Here is a 19120-nt window from a genome sequence, read left to right as displayed (position 1 = left end):
GGAGAGTGGGATAAGACTATATGGGGTATTAAAGGTTATGGGGAGTGAACAGGAGAGTGGGATTAGACTATGTGGGGTATTAAAGATTATGAGGAGTGAACAGGAGAGTGGGAACAGGCGGGTGGAGAAAAACCGGGGCTCGGATTTGATAGTCTGAATGGCATGATTCAATGCTAGAACATTCTATGATCCCACGAAACAGTGAAAGGAGACTCAGACAAGCTCCTTTGCAGTCTTGCTAGACTCCTACAGTGCCCTCACCATCTGATCAATGTCCAGTTACTCCTGGTCACAAGTTTCCATTTGTGAATATCAACACCTGACAGGATTGGTTTTGGTTGGAGTGTCCCTCACATGGTTAAATAGCCTGTAAGTCTGTTGAGGCTCACAAAGGAAAAATGGATAGTTGAACGAGTAGCAGAGTTCCAACACTGATAAAACTGGGTCAGAAAGAGCCAGTAGACAAAAGGAATTGACAAAAGGAATTGGCTCTCTGTACCTTGACTCGACCAGATAACTCCACATAACCATAGGTCAAACCTGGACTGAAACACATGAAACTAAATTAATCTACCTCTGTGAAGCATTGTTCTGTGATCCCTTGCTGGGGGGTCTGACCTCTGCTGGAGTTTTGAAGTTTATTACTTCCTTGTCTCACTGTTGACTATGCTTCCAAGTTTTTTATCATCTGCAAGTTTTGAAATTGTTCCCATGTCTCCCTAGTTCAAACTACCCAATTAATCCCACACTACAACCTCTTTTCCCATACTCCGGCATATTTTTCTTTTTCAAGTATTTACACAGTTCCCTTTTGAAAGTTGCTATTGAATCTGCTTCCATCGCCCTTTCAGGCAGCATGTTCCAGATCACAACTCAGTGTTAAAAAAAAAAAATCATCTCCCCTTCTTTTGGCACTTTAAAAAAAAATTTCACGGGATGTGGGCGTCACTGGCAAGGTCAACATTTGTCGCCTATCCCTAATTACCCTTGAACTGAGTGGCTTGCTAGGCTATTTAAGAGGGCAGTTAAGAGTCAATCACATTGCTGTGGGTCTGGAGCCACATGCAGACCAGGCCGGGTAAGGATAACAGATTTCCTTCCCTAAAGGACATTAGTGAACCAAATGGGTTCGTGCAACATTCAATGATGATTTCATGGTCACCACCAGTGAGACAACTTTATATTCCAGATTAATTCATTGAGTTTAAATTCCACCAGCCCCCATAATGGGATTCAAATTCTTGCCTCCAGATCATTAGCCTGGGCCTCTGGATTACTAATCCAGTGACATTAGCACTAACCTTACTTTAAATCTGAGTCCTTTGGCTCCTGATCGTCCTGCTACTGAAATAGTTTTTCCCTATCTCCTCTGTCTAAACACCTGGTAATTTTGAACTCCTGGGTTGATGAAGCAGGGATTGCTCCTCTTGGAGCAGATTGATGGGAGATTTAACGGTGGTGTACAAGATTGCGGCAAGTTTGGATAAGGTAGACAAGGAAAAGTAGTTCCCATTAACTGATATGGCACAAGGAATAAAGGGCACAGATTTAAGGTTTGGGGCAAGAGATGCAGGGTGAAGGTGAGGAAGAACCTTTATACACAGCGAATTATAATGACCTGGAGCTCATTGCCCACGAGGGTGATGGAAGCGGAGATGGTGAATATTTCAAAAGGATTGGATGGGCATTTGAGGGGAATAAACTTGTGGGGCTACAGGGATAGAGCGAGGGAACGGGACTGACTGGGTTGCTCCACAGAGTGCCGGCACAGACTCAATGGTCCGAATGGCCTCCTCCCTTGCCGTAAACAACTCTCTATTAGATCTAACATGTTCTCATTCTCCTGATTTCCACCATTTCCCTCATTCAAAGCTGCTTCCTGCCTTTAATGCCAACACTTCAAGCTCATTATTGCCAATTCTTAAATGAATGATGCGGTCATTGTGAATGCAGATTGCTCAGTGGGTCTTTTTTTGGGTGGGGTGTGGGGTGTGGGGGGTGGGGGTGAGGACGGTTGTTAAAGCAGATCAGGATGTGAATCGAGGTGGCCGAAATGAGGAAGTTGTTTGATCCCTGGTACACACTGAATGTCAGTGCCCACAGCATTCATGCCTCCTTCATTGTGTGAGTCTCTCTTCCCCCGCCACCACCACCCACCACCCACCAACCCAGCACCACCCCCCACCCCCCCCAACACTCTCTCCCCCTCACTGTTTTGCTGAATTGACTGATGGAATGCCGAGCATTTTAACACAATGGGCTCTCAGCCTCATTCGCTAACCAGATCTCTACATAAGTAGGGCGTTGGGGGCTGGGGGAGTTGGTGGGGGGGGGTGGGGGTGATCTAAACTGTTACCATGGTTACATTAACCTATCTTCAAACCCTGCCACCCAGTTACATCATTCAGTCCCGTTGTGGGGAGGTTCATTGTCTCACAGGCACAGGATTCGAGTCTTCACTGCTTTTACAGTCCTGAACTCACCACACACACTCCCTCATGGCAAATGCCTGCAATGGGATTTCTTTTTTAATGTATAATAAAGCGACTGCCTTGAATCCTTCATACCCTCCCCCAACCCCACCCCACCACCCAACCTCTTCCAGTCGCTTGGGGGAAATGGTCCTTCTCTGAGTAAATTGATAATCAAGTCATGTTGCACATGTCTCACAGCCGGGAGCGCCTGATCGCGATTTGCCTGTTAAAAGCTGCAACAGTAAACAGGACCCGCTCCGAGCTGGGACCTGCTCCGAGCTGGGACCCGCTCCGAGCTGGGACCTGCTCCGAGCTGGGGACGTTGTGCCTGTGTCTGTGTGTGTGTGAGAGAGAGCAGCAGCTCCGTGCTGGGGATGTTGTTGGGGGGCAGCTCCGCGCTGGGGACGTTGTGCCTGTGCCTGTGTGTTTGTGTGTGTTTGAGTGAGTGTGTTTGTGTGTGTGTGTGTGTGTGAGAGCAGCAGCTCCGCGCTGGGGACATTGTTGGGGGCAGCTCCGCGCTGGGGACGTTGTGCCTGTGTGTGTGTGTGTGTGTTTGAGTGAGTGTGTGTGTGTGAGTGAGAGCGGCAGCTCCGCGCTGGGGACGTTGTGTTTGAGTGTGTGTGTGTGTGTGAGAGCGGCAGCTCCGCGCTGGGGACGTTGTGTTTGAGTGTGTGTGTGTGTGTGTGAGAGAGCGGCAGCTCCGCGCTGGGGACGTTGTGCCTGTGTGTGTGTGTGTGTGTGTGTTTGAGTGTGTGTGTGTGTGTGTGAGAGAGCCGCAGCTCCGCGCTGGGGACGTTGTGCCTGTGTGTGTGTGTGTGTGTGTTTGAGTGAGTGTGTGTGTGTGAGAGAGCCGCAGCTCCGCGCTGGGGACGTTGTGCCTGTGTGTGTGTGTGTGTGTTTGAGTGAGTGTGTGTGTGTGAGAGAGCCGCAGCTCCGCGCTGGGGACGTTGTGCCTGTGTGTGTGTGTGTGTGTTTGAGTGAGTGTGTGTGTGTGAGAGAGCCGCAGCTCCGCGCTGGGGACGCGCTGGCAGCTGGAAGCTGATTCTCCTCCCCAATCCAAAGCGGCGTTAAGCAGCGAGTAAGTGCCCAGTCGGCGGGGAGGACGAGTCAGCCCAGCTCGCCGATGCAAAAGGCAGAATGCAGCCATCCATCCTCACCGTCCTGTGCTCGGGATTGTTGGGATGTGTTTCGGGAGCTTTCCCCAGCAGCTTGCAGATCGGTAAGGAGTTACAGACACTGTCCGCATCTTCAACACTTTTCATCCATCATCACATTCACCTCTTGGGCGGAAAAAAAAAGTTGCTTTTATTTTTGCTCTCGGCCAACTCCGGCATTCTGCCCTAAATGTGCATTATTTTGTTTGGTTTGGTGCCCGTTGGGTCAATGGGTTGAAATTGGAATTCTCCCGCTCTCAATTAATTCCCATTTAACAATCTCTTCCTCCTTCAAGGTGCTCTCTTCCCCAAGCAACAATCCCAGGAATATTCCGCCTTCCGATTCGGATTATCGTTCTACAACACGGACACTCTGTACAAACTCATCACCCAGACGGAGAACGTGGACATTAGCAATAGTTTCGCCGTCACTAACGCCTGTGAGTAAAACAAAAGGGGGGGATCGATCCCGGGACTGGATGGCGACGGGTCTTAAAGGGACAGGCGTGGGGGGGGGGGTTGGGGGGGAGTTGGAGGGTTGGGAGGAATAATTGGGTCCCTTAACACGGGAGAGATTACATTCGAGGGCTCGGGGCCTCTTACAGACGGGTGATGAGGGTATAGAGGGAGAGAGAGAAATACAGAGGGATCCTGTGCACAGTCTAGTACTGGCTCTATCCTGAGATTCAGACCAAATTTGTTTAAAACAAAATCCTTCCGACAGTTTTGAGGATTTCATTATTGGCAAGACTGTTGGCAATTTTTTTTTTAAAAAAGGAAATTGCTGCCTACTATTTATTAAAGTTAGGGCTGGGGAGTTGAGCTGTTTTGTTTTTGCAGTTTCGTTCACAAAGATAAAATCCAACTGTAGTTTCCAGTTCTGGGCATTGAAGGGAGTTTTCGCAAGGGTGACTGTTTATCATTGAAATGGAGTCAAGTGTGAGGGTATTGCAAGAGCTGATCATTCTGATACAGGGCGGCGTGACACACTGGGGTTTGTGTTACACGCTGGGAGCTGTGTGACAATGGGGGGGGTGGGGGGCTTCGGACACCCCCCCCCCACCCCCCATACCCAGCGGCCGTGTACATGCTGCTGTTATTCTCGGGAGGATCTCAGTTGACCCAACAAACCAGCCGACATCGCATAGTTGCAGCAACTCACCGCTCCCGCATAAACCGTCTGTGGGTTTGGGCTTATTTAGAATTCTTTGTTAAGGGAAAGGTGCTCAAGGCAAGAGACTTCTGTAAAAATGCGGATGGGTGGTGGGGGGTGGTGGGGGGGTGGGGAGACTGAAGGTTTTGAAGATCCATTGGGAGCGATTTGGAGACAGCAGAAAGCAGCTGCTGGAGCCACCTCTGGTCCGAGCGTTTGTTCGCTGTCATTCTCAGTGTTAAAACCATATTAGATGCCCAGGTTCGGTGTGAGTGACACGCCGTGTTGTGAATGGAGGTGGTGGGGGAGTTGGAGTATAGACTACAATGCGGTGAGGAGATATTTGTAGCCGACTCTCGCCCCCAGCTCCAGTCCCTACTGAGTGAAAATTAAGATCTGAGTTTCTAAGCTAAGATTCTTGATAAAACCTCTCTCGCCAGCTACCTAACAGCTAATAAGATCTAATAATCTGAAGCAATTCTACTCCAGCCTGCTCCCATTGTATTGGTCCTTTTTCAATCAATTGCTGTATTCAAATATTTATTTTTCATTTTCTTCCTTGTCAAATATTTGCCCCCGTTATTCCTGCCCCCAGCAAGAATCTTGTGTGATTCTGTCCGCTGTTGAATCAGTCATGTACTGAACACAATTGTCTGCATCTGCTAACTATCCACCCTCTCCCCATATTCCCGGTTAGTTCCGTGCGCAACCCGTTGAGTTTAGCCTAGAATCTCACTCTCCTCCACGTCGCCTCTCATGCAATTCCTGTTTCGCTCACGGCTGTGACCAGAGCTGCGGCTTCCCTCATGGTACATCACCAGTGTTTTAGGAGATTACACGCACACAAATACGCACACTAACCTCCACACAAAAGACACAACATACAAATACACGCAAACACACTCATTCGTACACCCAATGAACGTGTACGCACAAACATACAGACGAATACGCACAAAGTACACAAAGAGACCTTTCTCAGATTTACACACACACACACACAGCGCTGTCAGAAGACAGACGAGATTCAATTATGTCATTCTCGGGGAGATACAACCTGAACGGTGCATTGTGATCACTGGGTCACTATACTAGCTGTCACAGGCTAACGAGGACATTTGAGAAATATTACTGACAATTCTTCGAGGTTCATGGGAAATGAATTCTAGATCGCTTGTAGTTTCTACCAGCGTGTAGAATTAGACCCATCAGTTCTGCCTATTGGAGTTATACAGGGCTCAATGCTGGATAAGATAATTAAGGGAAATAGTACCAGACTGTCTGATATCCCCAAATGCGGCAAATTTCCATACAATAATTTGCCGAGGGAGCGACAGAGCCCCATTCTGTGTGGCTCCGGCTGATAAATTCCCATTTTCCCCATTGGTGATTAATCTGACGACAAAATGTGCTGCGAATATCTGAAATCTAGCACACACTGAGATTATTCATTGGATCCTGTGGATATCTGCAGTTAGTTTAAATATCCTGGGACTTTATTCAGACTCTACATAATAATAACGCTGCTAGCTCCTACTGGTATCTTTTTAATTCTGATCCAAGTCAGAATATCTGCCTCATGAGTCGGCACCAGCTGTGGAGATGACTGTTTACGCACAATTGACTCCAATCCAGGACCGATGGTTCTTTTATCTCCAAAAAGATTGTGAGCAATATTATCATTACCTATCCATCTGAAGACTGAGGACATTTTCTGGTTGCTACGAGTGGAGATCTTCCTCCGCGAAGAATGGTTATGTGCACCAATAATTGGAAATTGTACTCACTGGGCTATTGTACATTATACTCACTGGGTTGATGGACATTGTACTCACTACGTTATTTGGACATTATACTCACTGGGTTAGTGAATATTGTACTCACTGGGTTATTGGACGTTTTACTGACTGGGTTATTGAACACTGTACTCACTAGGTTATGGGACATTATACTCACTGAGTTATTGGATATTGTACTCACAGGGTTATCGGACATGGTACTCACTGGGTTATTGGCTATTGTACTCACTGGGCTATTGGACATTCTACTCAATGGGTTATTGGACATTATTCTCATTGGATTACTGGACATTGTACCTGGTGGGTTATTGGACAATGTACTCACTGGGTGATTGGACATTGCACTGGCTGAGTTATTTGATATTGTACTCACTGGGTTATTGGACACTGTGCTCACTGGGCTTTTGGACATTGTACTCACTGGGTTATTGGACACGGTACTCACTCGGATATTGGACATGGTGCTCACTGGGTTATTGGACACTGTACTCACTAGGTTATGGGGCATTATACTCACTGGGTTATTAGATATTGTACTCACAGGGATGTTGGACATTGTACTCACTGGGTTCACTGGGTTATTGGACATAATTCTCGTTGGGTTATTGGACATTGCTCACTGATTTATTAGATATTGTACTCGCTGGGCTATTGGACAGTGTGCTCACTGGGTTATTGGACATTGTACTCACTGGGTTATTGACATTGCACTCAAAGGGTTATTGGACTCACTATGTAATGGGACATTGTACTCACTGGGATATTGGACACTGTGATCACTGGGTTATTAGATAATGTACTCACTGAGCTTCTGGACAGTGTGCTCATTGGGTTTTTGGACATTGTACACACAGCGTTATTGGACATTATTCTTGTTGAGTTATTGGACGTTGTGCGTGCAGGGTTACTGGACACTGTACTCACTGGGGTATTGGATATAATACGCACTGAGCTATTAGGCACTGCACTCACTGGGTTATTGGACAATGTACTGACTGAGTTATTTGATATTGTACTCACTGGGTTTTTGGACATGGTATTCATTGGGCTATTGGACGTTGTACTCACTGCATTATTGAAAATTTTACTCGCAGGTTTGTTGGACAATATACTCACTGGATTATTCGATACTGTACTCACTGGGTTATTAGACATTGTACACACAGAGGCATTGGACATTATACTCATTGGGTTATTAAACACTGTACTCATGAGGTTACTGGACATTATACTCACTGGGTTATTGAATATTGTACTCATGAGGTTATTGAAGATGGGACTCACTGGGCTGTTGGACACGGTATTCACTGGGTTAATGACATTGCACTCATTGGGATATTCGACATTTTACTCACTGGGTTATTGGACAATATACACACTGGGTTATTGGACACTGTATTCAGTGGGGTATTGGACATTTTACTCATTGGGTTATTGGACATAAGACCATAAGACATAGGACCTGAAATTAGGCCATTCAGCCCATCGAGTCTGCTCCGCCATTCAATGATGGCTGATAAGTTTCTCAACCCCATTCTCCCGCCTTCTCCCCGTAACCTTTGATCCTCTTACCAATCAAGAACCTATCCATCTCGGTCTTAAACACACTCAATGACCTGGCCTTCACAGCCTTCTGTGGCAATGAATTCCATAGATTCACCACTCTCTGGCTAAAGAAGTTTCTCCTCATCTCTGTTCTAAAAGGTCTTCCCTTTATTCTGAGGCTGTGCCCTCGGGTCCTAGTCTCTCCTACTAATGGAAACATCTTCCCCACGTCCACTCTATCCAGGCCTTTCAGTATTCTGTAAGTTTCAATCAGATCCCCCCTCATCCTTCTAAACTCCATTGAGTATAGACCCAGAGTCCTCAAACGTTCACCATATGTTAAGCCTTTCATTCCTGGGATTGTTCTCGTGAACCTCCTCTGGACCCTCTCCAGGGCCAGAACATCCTTCCTGAGATACGGGGCCCAAAATTGCTCACAATGTTCTAAATGTGGTCTGACCAGAGCCTTAGAAAGCCTCAGCAGCACATCCCTGCTTTTATATTCTAGTCCTCTTGAAATAAATGCCAACATTGCATTTGCCTTCCTAACTACCGACTCAACCTGCAAGTTAACATTAAGAGAATCCTGGACTAGGACTCCCAAGTCCCTTTGCACTCCAGATTTCTGAATTCTCTCCCCATTTAGAAAATAGTCTATGCCTCTATTCTTCCTACCAAAGTGCATGACCTCACACTTGCCCACGTTGTATTCCATCTGCCACTTCTTTGCCTATTCTCCTAACCTGTCCAAATCCTTCTGCAGCCTCCCCGCCTCCTCAATAGTACCTGTCCCTCCACCTATCTTTGTATCATCTGCAAACTTAGCCAGGATGCCCTCAGTTCCTTCATCTAGATCATTAATGTATAAAGTGAAAAGTTGTGGTCCCAACACTGACCCCTGCGGAACTCCACTAGTCACCGGCCACCATCCTGAGAAGGACCCCCTTATCCCCCTCTCTGCCTCCTGTCAGACAGCCAATCTTCTATCCATGCTAGTACCTTGCCTCTAACACCATGGGCTCTTATCTTACTGAGCAGCCTCCTGTGCGGCACCTTGTCAAAGGCCTTCTGGAAGTCCAAGTAGATAACATCCATTGGCTCTCCTTTGTCTAACCTACTCGTTACCTCCTCAAAGAATTCTAACAGATTTGTCAGGCATGACCTCCCCTTGATGAAAGCATGCTGACTTTGCCCGATTTTACCATGCACTTCCAAGTATTCTGAAATCTCATTCTTAATAATGGACTCTAAAATTTTACCAATGACCGAGGTCAGGCTAATCGGCCTGTAATTTCCTGTCTTTTGCCTCACTCCCTTCTTAAACAGGGGGGTTACATTAGCGATTTTCCAGTCCTCTGGGACCCTCCCTGACTCCAGTGATTCCTGAAAGATCACCACTAACGCCTCCACTATCTCTTCAGCTATCTCCTTCAGAACTCTGGGGTGTAATCCATCTGGTCCAGGTGATTTATCCACCTTCAGACCTTTCAGTTTTCCTAGCACCTTCTCCTTGGTAATGGCCACCATACTCACCTCTGCCCCCCAACTCTCTTGAACTTTGGGGATGTCACTCGTGTCTTTCACTGTGAAGACTGACGCAAAGTACCTATTGAGTTCCTCCGCCATTTCTTTGTCCCCCACTACTACTTCTCCAATGTCATTTTCCAGCAGCCCAATGTCCACTTTCGCCTCTCTCTTACCCTTCATATATCTAAAAAAAACTCTTGCAATCTTATATTACTGGCTAGTTTACCCTCATATTTAATCTTCTCCCTCCTTATTTCTTTTTTAGTTGTCCTCTGTTGGTCTTTGTAGGCTTCCCAATCCCCTAGTATCCCACTGCTCTTCGCCGCATTGTATGCTTTCTCTTTAGCTTTTATGCTGTCCCTGACTTCTCTTGTCAGCCATGGTTGCCTCATCCTCCCTTTAGTATGCTTCTTCTTCCTAGGGATGAATTTTTGCTGTGTCTCCCAAATTACTCCCAGAAACTCTTGCCATTGCTGTTCCACTGTCTTTCCTGCTAGGCTCATCTCCCAGTCAATTCTGGCAGCTCCTCCCTCATGCCTCTGTAGTTTAACCTTGTTTATTGGAAATTATGCTCACTGGGTTATTGGACACTGTACTCATTAAGTTAAGGGATATTATTCTCATTGGGTTATTGGATATTGTAATTACAGGATTATTGGATATTATACACACTGAGCTATTAGACACGGTACTCACTGGGTTATTGGATATTGTACTCACTGGGATATTGGACACTATGCTCACTGGGTTATTAGACATTGTACTCACTGGGCTTCTGGACAGTGTGCTCATTGGGTTATTGGACATTATTCTTGTTGAGTTATTTCACATTATGCGGACAGGGTTATTGGACAATGTACTCACTGGGGTATTGCACATGGTATTCATTGGGTTATTGGACATTGTACTCACTGGATTATTGGATGCTGTACTCACTGGGTTATGGGACATTATACTCAGTGGGTTATTGAACACTGTACTCAAGGGGTTACTGGACATTATACTCACTGGGCTGTTGTTTATTATACTCGCTGTGTTATTGGACATTGAACTCACTGCGTTATTGGACATTGAACTCACTGCGTTATTGGACATTGTACTCATTGTGTTATTGGACACTGTATTCACTGGGTTATCGGGCATTGTACGCATGGGTTATTGGACACTACACAAAAGGTTCTGGGACATTTTACTCAGTGGGTTATTGGATATTGTACTCACTGGGTCATTGGCCCTTATACTCACTATGTTATGGGACATTATACTCACTGGGCTATTGGATATTGTACTCACTGGGATAATGGACACTTTGCTCACTGGACTATTGGACATTGTTCTCATTGAGTTATTGATATTGTGCGCACAGGGTTATTGGACAATCTACTCAATGGGTTATTGTACATTGTACTCATGGGTTATTGGACATTCTTCTCATTGAGTTATTGGATATTATACTCACTGAATCATTGGATACTGTACACACTGGGTTATAGGACACCATAATCACTGGGTCGTTGGATATTGTACTCACTTGGTTATTGGACACTGCACTCACTGTGTTATTGGACATTGTACACACTGCGGTCTTGGACATTATACTCACTTTGTTATTGAACACTGTGCTCACAGGGTTACTGGACATTGAAATCACTGGGTTATTGAATATTGTACTCACTGGTTAATTGGACTTTGATTTGATTAGGTTATTGAAGGTGGGACTCACTGGGCTATTGGACATTCTACTCACTGGGTTATTGACATTGCACTCACCGGGTTATTGAACATTTTACTCTGTTATTTGACAGTGTGTTCATTGGGTCATTGGACATTGTACTCACTGGGCTATTTGACCCTTTGATCACTAGGTTATGGGACATTATACTACTGGGTTATTGACTAATTTACTCACTGGGTTATTGGACATTGTACTCACTGGTTTATTGAACATTATACTCACTGGGCTATTGGACAATGTACTTTCTAGGTTTTTGGACATTGTACTCATTGGGTTATTGGACATTGTAGTCACTTGGTTATTGAACAGTGTGCTCAATAGGTTATGGGACATTATGCTCATTGGGTCATTGGATATTGTACTCACTGGGTTATTGGACAGTGTGCTCACTGTGTAATTGGACATTGTACTCTCTGGGTTCTTGGACATTATTCTCGTTGGGTTATTGGACATTGTACTCACTGGGTTATTGGACAAGGTACTCAGTGGGATATTGGACATTGTCATCACTGTGCGATTGGACACTGTACTCACTGGGTTATGGGATATTATATTCAGTGGGTTATTGGAAATTGTAATCGCAGGATTATCGGACATCATACACACTGGGCTATTACATGCTATTCTCACAGGGTTATTGGACATTGTATTTACTGAGTTATTTGATATTGTACTCACTGGGTTTTTGGACGTTGTACTCATTGGGTTATTGGACTCTATATTCACTGGTTTACTGGACATTGTACTCACTGGACTATTGGATATTATACTCACTGGATTACTGTACGGTGTACTCACTGGGTTATGAGACATTATACTCAGTGGGTTAATGGAAACTGTATCACTGGATTATTGACATTCCACTCACTGGGATATTCGACATTTTACTCACTGGATTATTGGACATTATGCTCTAGTTTATTGGACATTATACCCACTAGGTTAATGGACACTGTACTCATTATGTTATGGGACATTATCCTAATTCAGTTATTGGATCTTGTACTCACTGGGTTATTGGATATTTCACTCACTGGTCTTTTGGACAGTGTACTCACTGGTTTATTGGAGATTGTACTCACTGGGTTATTGGACATTAATCTCAATTGGTTATTGGACATTGTACTCACTGGGTTATTGGACATTGTACTCACCGGGTTATTGGACAGTATTCTCACTGGGTCATTGGACACTGTATTTACTGGTTTATTGGGCATTGTAGTCAATGAATCATTGGACATTTTACTCAATGGTTTATTGGACGTTATACTCACTGGGTTATTCAACAATGTACTCACTGGGCTATGGGGCATTATACTCACTGGGCTATTGGATATTGTACTCACTGAGTCGTAGGATATTATTCTCGCTGGGTTATCGGACATTTTAGTCACTAGGCTATTGGACACCACTACCACTGGGCTATTGGACATTGTACTCACAGCCTTATTGGACATAACGTTCACTTGGTTATTGGACAATGTACTCACTGGGTTATTGGACATTGTACTCATGGGGTTATTGGACATTATGCTCACTGAGTTATTGGACACTGTACTCACTGGGTTATTGGACATTGCACTCTCTGGGTTATTGCACATTGTACTCATTGCGCTAATGGACATTTTACTGAATGAGTTATTGGACATTGGACTCACTGGGTTATTGGACACTGTACTCGCTAGGTTATTGAACATGGCACTCACTGGGTTATTGGACATTATTCTCACTGGGCTATTGAACATGGTAATAAATGTGTTATTGGACATTCTACTTCTGGTTTATTGAAGATGGCACTCATTTGGTTATTGGATATTTTACACTCTGGGTTATTGGACAGTATATGCACTGGGTCATTGGACACTGTATTCACTGGTTTATTGGGCATTGTAGTCACTGAGTTATTGGACATGTTACTCAATGGTGTATTGGACATTATACTCACTGGCTTATTGCACATTGCAGTCACTGGGTTATTGGGCATTGCACTCACTGGGCTATTGACATTGCATTGACTGGGTTATTGCACATTGTACTCACTGGGTTATTGGACATTGTACTCACTGGGTTATTGGACATTATACTCACTGGGATATGGAGATTGCACTCACTAGATTATTAACCATGGTACTCACTGGGTTATTGGACATTGGACTGACTGGGTTTTTGGACATGCACTCACTGGGTATTTGGAAATTGTACTGACTGGGTTATTGGACATTATTCTCACTGGGTTGTTGTACATTGTACTTATTGGGTTATTGGACATTGTGCTTACTCGGTTAATGGACATTGTGCTCACTGAGCTATTGAGATTTCATTCACTGTGTTATTGAACATTATACTCACTGGGTTATTGGACATTGTACTCACTGGGATGTTGGACATCATGGTCACTGGTTTTTTGATATTGCACTCACTGGAATTTTGGACATTGAACTCACGGGGTTATTGGAAATTACACTCATTGGGCTATTGGATATTGTTCTCACTGTGTTATTGGACATTTTACTCACTAGGTTATTGCACAATGTACTCATTGGGTTAATGGACAGTGTAATCACTGGGTTACTGGATATTGTTCTCACTAAGCTATTGAGCAAGGTACTCACTCGTTTATTGCTCATCGTACCCACTGGGTTATTGGACAGTGTATTCACTGTGTTCCTGAAGATGGTACTCACTGGGTTGTTGGACATTATACTCGCGGCGTGATTGAACATGGTACTCACCCGATTTTTGGAGATTGTACTAACTGGGATATTAGACATTATTCTCACTGGGTTATTGAACATGGCAATCAATGGGTTATTAGAGATTCTACTACTGGTTCATTGAAGATGGTACTCACTGAGTTATTGGACGTTATATTCACTGGCTCATTGGACACAATATTCAATGGTTTATTGGACATTGTACTGAATGATTCATTGGACATTTTACTCACTAGGTTACTGGACAGTATACTCACTGGGTCATTGGACACTGTACTCACTGGGTTATTGCTCATTGTACTCACTGGGTTATTGGATATTTTACTCAATGGTTTATTGGACATTCTGCTCACTGGCTTATTGGACATTATATTCAATGGGATTTTCACATTGTACTCACAAGATTATTGGACATTATATGCAATGGGTTATTGGATACTGTACTCACTTGGTTGTTGGATATTGTATTCACTGGGTTATTGGACACTGACTCACTGGGTTATTGAACATGGCATTCGCTGGCTTATAGGATATTGTATACACTGGGTATTGGACATACTACTCAGTGGGCTATTGAAGATGGTGCTCACTGGATTATAGGACAGTCTGCTCTGGGGTTCTTCGAAATTGTACTCACATGGTTATTGGGCATTATACTTACTGGCTTATCGGACATTGTACTCGCTGGGTTATGGACATTGTACTCACTGGGTTACTGGACATTGTACTCACTGGGTGTTTGGCCATTGTACTCACTGGCTATTTGGACATTGTAGTACCTGCGCTGTGGGACATTGTACTGACTGGGTTACTGAACATGGTACGCACTGTGTTATTGGCATTGTACGCGTAGGGTTATTGGACATTGTACTCGTGGGATTATTGGACATTGAATTCACTAGGTTATTGGACATTGTACACACTGGTTTATTGGACATTGTGCTCACTGGGTTATTGGACGTTGTACTCACTGAGTTATTGAGCATGGTACTCACTGGCTTTTTTCACATTGCACTCACTGGGTTATTGGACGTTGTACTCCGGGGTTATTGGTAATTATACTCATGGAGTTATTGGGCATTTTACTTACTGGGTTACAGGACATTTTACTCATTGGGTTATTGGATATTACACTCACTTGGTTATTAGACATTGCAGTCACTGGCTTATTGGAGATTGCACTCATGGGATACTGGACATTGCGCTCATGGAGTTATTGGACATTTTATTCACTGAGCTATTAGACATTGTACTCACTTGGTTATTGGACGTTGTACCCACTGGGTTATTGAGCATGTACTCACTGGTGTATTGCTCATCGTACTCACTGGGTCATTGGACATTGTGCACACTGGGTTATTGGACATTGTACTTACTGGGTTATTAAACATGGTACTCACTCAGCTTTAGGACATTGTGCTCACTGGGTTATTGACATTATACTCACTGGGTTATTAGACATTGTAGTCATGGGGTCATTGGACATCGTACTCACTGAGCTATTGGACATTGTACTCTCCGGGTTAGTGCATGTTGTACTCATTGCATTAATGGACATTTTACTCAATGAGTTATTGGACATTGTGCTCACTGCTTTATTTTACATTGCACTCACTTGGTTATTGCTTAGTGCACTCACTGGGTTATTGGACATTTTATTCACTGAGTTATTGCAAATTGTTCACTGGGTTATTGGACATTGTACTCACTTGGTTATTGAGATTTTTCTGAGTGGGGTTATTGGACATTATACTCACAGAGTTATTGAGATTTTATTCACTCGGTTATTGAACATTATGCTCACTGGGTTATTAGACATTGTGTTCACTGGGTTATTGAACATGGTACTCACTGGGTTATTGGACATTGTGCTCCCTGGGTTATTGGTTATTATATTGAGAGGGGTTTTGGACATGTACACACTGGGTTATCGGAGATTGTAGTCACTGGTTTTTTGACATTTCACTCACTGAGATTTTGGACATTGAACTCACGGGGTTATTGGAAATTACACTCATTGGGCTATTGGATATTGTTCTCACTGTGTTATTGGACATTGTACTCACTGGGTTATTGCACAATGTACTCACTGGGTTAATGGACATTGTACTCACTGGGTTATTGCACATTGTATTCACTGGGTTAATGGACATTGTGCTCACTGGGTTATTGCACAATGTACTCACTGGGTTAATGGACATTGGGCTCACTGGGTTATTGAACATGAAACTCACTGGGTTATTTGACATTATACTCACTGAGCTATTGGACATTGTACTCTCTGGGTTACTGCACATTGTACTCATTGCATTAATGGACATTTTACTCAATGTGTTATTGGACAATGTACTCACTGCTGTATTTTACATTGCACTCACTTGGTTATTGCATCGTGCACTCACTGGGTTATTGCACATTATACTCACTGGGCTATTGGACATTGTGCTCACTGGGTTATTGCATATTTTACTCACTGGGCTATTGGACATTGTGCTCACTCGGTTATTCGACATTGTACCCACTGGGTTATTGAGAATGTACTCACTGGTTTATTGCTCATCGTACTCACTGGGTCATTGGACATTGTGCACACTGGGTTATTGGACATTGTACTTACTGGGTTATTAAACATGGTACTCACTCAGTTTTAGGACATTGTGCTCACTGGGTTATTGACATTATACTCACTGGGTTATTATTGTAGTCATGGGGTTATTGGACATCGTACTCACTGAGCTATTGGACATTGTACTCTCCGGGTTAGTGCATGTTGTACTCATTGCATTAATGGACATTTTACTCAATGAGTTATTGGACATGGTGCTCACTGCTTTATTTTACATTGCACTCACTTGGTTATTGCTTAGTGCACTCACTGGGTTATTGGACATTTTATTCACTGAGGTATTGCGAATTGTGCTCACTGGGTTATTGGACATTGTACTCACTTGGTTATTGAGATTTTTCTGAGTGGGGTTATTGGACATTATACTCACAGAGTTATTGAGATTTTATTCACTCGGTTATTGAACATTATGCTCACTGGGTTATTAGACATTGTGTTCACTGGGTTATTGAACATGGTACTCACTGGGTTATTGGACATTGTGCTCCCTGGGTTATTGGTTATTATATTGAGAGGGGTTTTGGACATGTACTCACTGGGTTATCGGATATTGTAGTCACTGGTTTTTTGACATTGCACTCACTGGGATTTTGGACATTGAACTCACGGGGTTATTGGAAATTACACTCATTGGGCTATTGGATATTGTTCTCACTGTGTTATTGGACATTGTACTCACTGGGTTATTGCACAATGTACTCACTGGGTTAATGGACATTGGGCTCACTGGGTTATTGAACATGAAACTCACTGGGTTATTTGACATTATACTCACTGAGCTATTGGACATTGTACTCTCTGGGTTACTGCACATTGTACTCATTGCGTTAATGGACATTTTACTCAATGTGTTATTGGACAATGTACTCACTGCTTTATTTTACATTGCACTCACTTGGTTATTGCATCGTGCACTCACTGGGTTATTGCACATTATACTCACTGGGCTATTGGACATTGTGCTCACTGGGTTATTGCATATTTTACTCACTGGGCTATTGGACATTGTGCTCACTCGGTTATTCGACATTGTACCCACTGGGTTATTGAGAATGTACTCACTGGTTTATTGCTCATCGTACTCACTGGGTCATTGGACATTGTGCACACTGGGTTATTGGACATTGTACTTACTGGGTTATTAAACATGGTACTCACTCAGTTTTAGGACATTGTGCTCACTGGGTTATTGACATTATACTCACTGGGTTATTATTGTAGTCATGGGGTTATTGGACATCGTACTTACTGAGCTATTGGACATTGTACTCTCCGGGTTAGTGCATGTTGTACTCATTGCATTAATGGACATTTTACTCAATGAGTTATTGGACATGGTGCTCACTGCTTTATTTTACATTGCACTCACTTGGTTATTGCTTAGTGCACTCACTGGGTAATTGGACATTTTATTCACTGAGGTATTGCGAATTGTGCTCACTGGGTTATTGGACATTGTACTCACTTGGTTATTGAGATTTTTCTGAGTGGGGTTATTGGATATTATACTCACAGAGTTATTGAGATTTTATTCACTCGGTTATTGAACATTATGCTCACTGGGTTATTAGACATTGTGTTCACTGGGTTATTGAACATGGTACTCACTGGGTTATTGGACATTGTGCTCCCTGGGTTATTGGTTATTATATTGAGAGGGGTTTTGGACATGTACACACTGGGTTATCGGAGATTGTAGTCACTGGTTTTTTAACATTTCACTCACTGAGATTTTGGACATTGAACTCACGGGGTTATTGGAAATTACACTCATTGGGCTATTGGATATTGTTCTCACTGTGTTATTGGACATTGTACTCACTGGGTTAATGGACATTGTACCCACTGGGTTATTGCACATTGTACTCACTGGGTTAATGGACATTGTGCTCACTGGGTTATTACACAATGTACTCACTGGGTTAATGGACATTGTGCTCACTGGGTTATTGCACAATGTACTCACTGGGTTAATGGACATTGTGCTCACTGGGTTATTGCACAATGTACTCACTGGGTTAATGGACATTGGGCTCACTGCGTTATTGAACATGATACTCACTGGGTTATTTGACATTATACTCACTGAGCTATTGGACATTGTACTCTCTGGGTTACTGCACGTTGTACTCATTGCGTTAATGGACATTTTACTCAATGTGTTATTGGACATTGTACTCACTGCTTTATTTTGCATTGCACTCACTTGGTTATTGCATCGTGCACTCACTGGGTTATTGCACATTATACTCACTGGGCTATTGGACATTGTGCTCACTGGGTTGTTGAGTTTTTTCTGAGTGGGGTTATTGGACATTATACTCACTGAGTTATTGGACATTTTTACTCACTGGGTTATTGAACATGGTATTTGCTGGGTTATTGGATATTGT

The 19120-nt window shown here is 43.6% G+C and overlaps 1 protein-coding gene across 1 annotated transcript in view; it reads left to right on the top strand.

The window, feature by feature from the left end:
- Nucleotides 1–3576: 3576 nt before the first annotated feature.
- LOC144686008 (glutamate receptor 1-like) overlaps nt 3577–19120 on the top strand; it is a 245409-nt gene continuing 229865 nt past the window's right edge. Inside the window, exons 1-2 of the mRNA XM_078551125.1 lie at nt 3577–3693; nt 3925–4068. Coding sequence (XP_078407251.1) covers nt 3612–3693; nt 3925–4068 — 226 coding nt within the window. The 5' untranslated portion in view covers nt 3577–3611. The remainder of the gene's footprint in view (nt 3694–3924; nt 4069–19120) is intronic.

The sequence above is a fragment of the Cetorhinus maximus genome, chromosome 10, assembly GCF_964194155.1.
Source record: "Cetorhinus maximus chromosome 10, sCetMax3.hap1.1, whole genome shotgun sequence".
Taxonomy (NCBI): Eukaryota; Metazoa; Chordata; class Chondrichthyes; order Lamniformes; family Cetorhinidae; genus Cetorhinus; species Cetorhinus maximus.
This window is presented reverse-complemented; position numbering and strand designations above follow the sequence as displayed.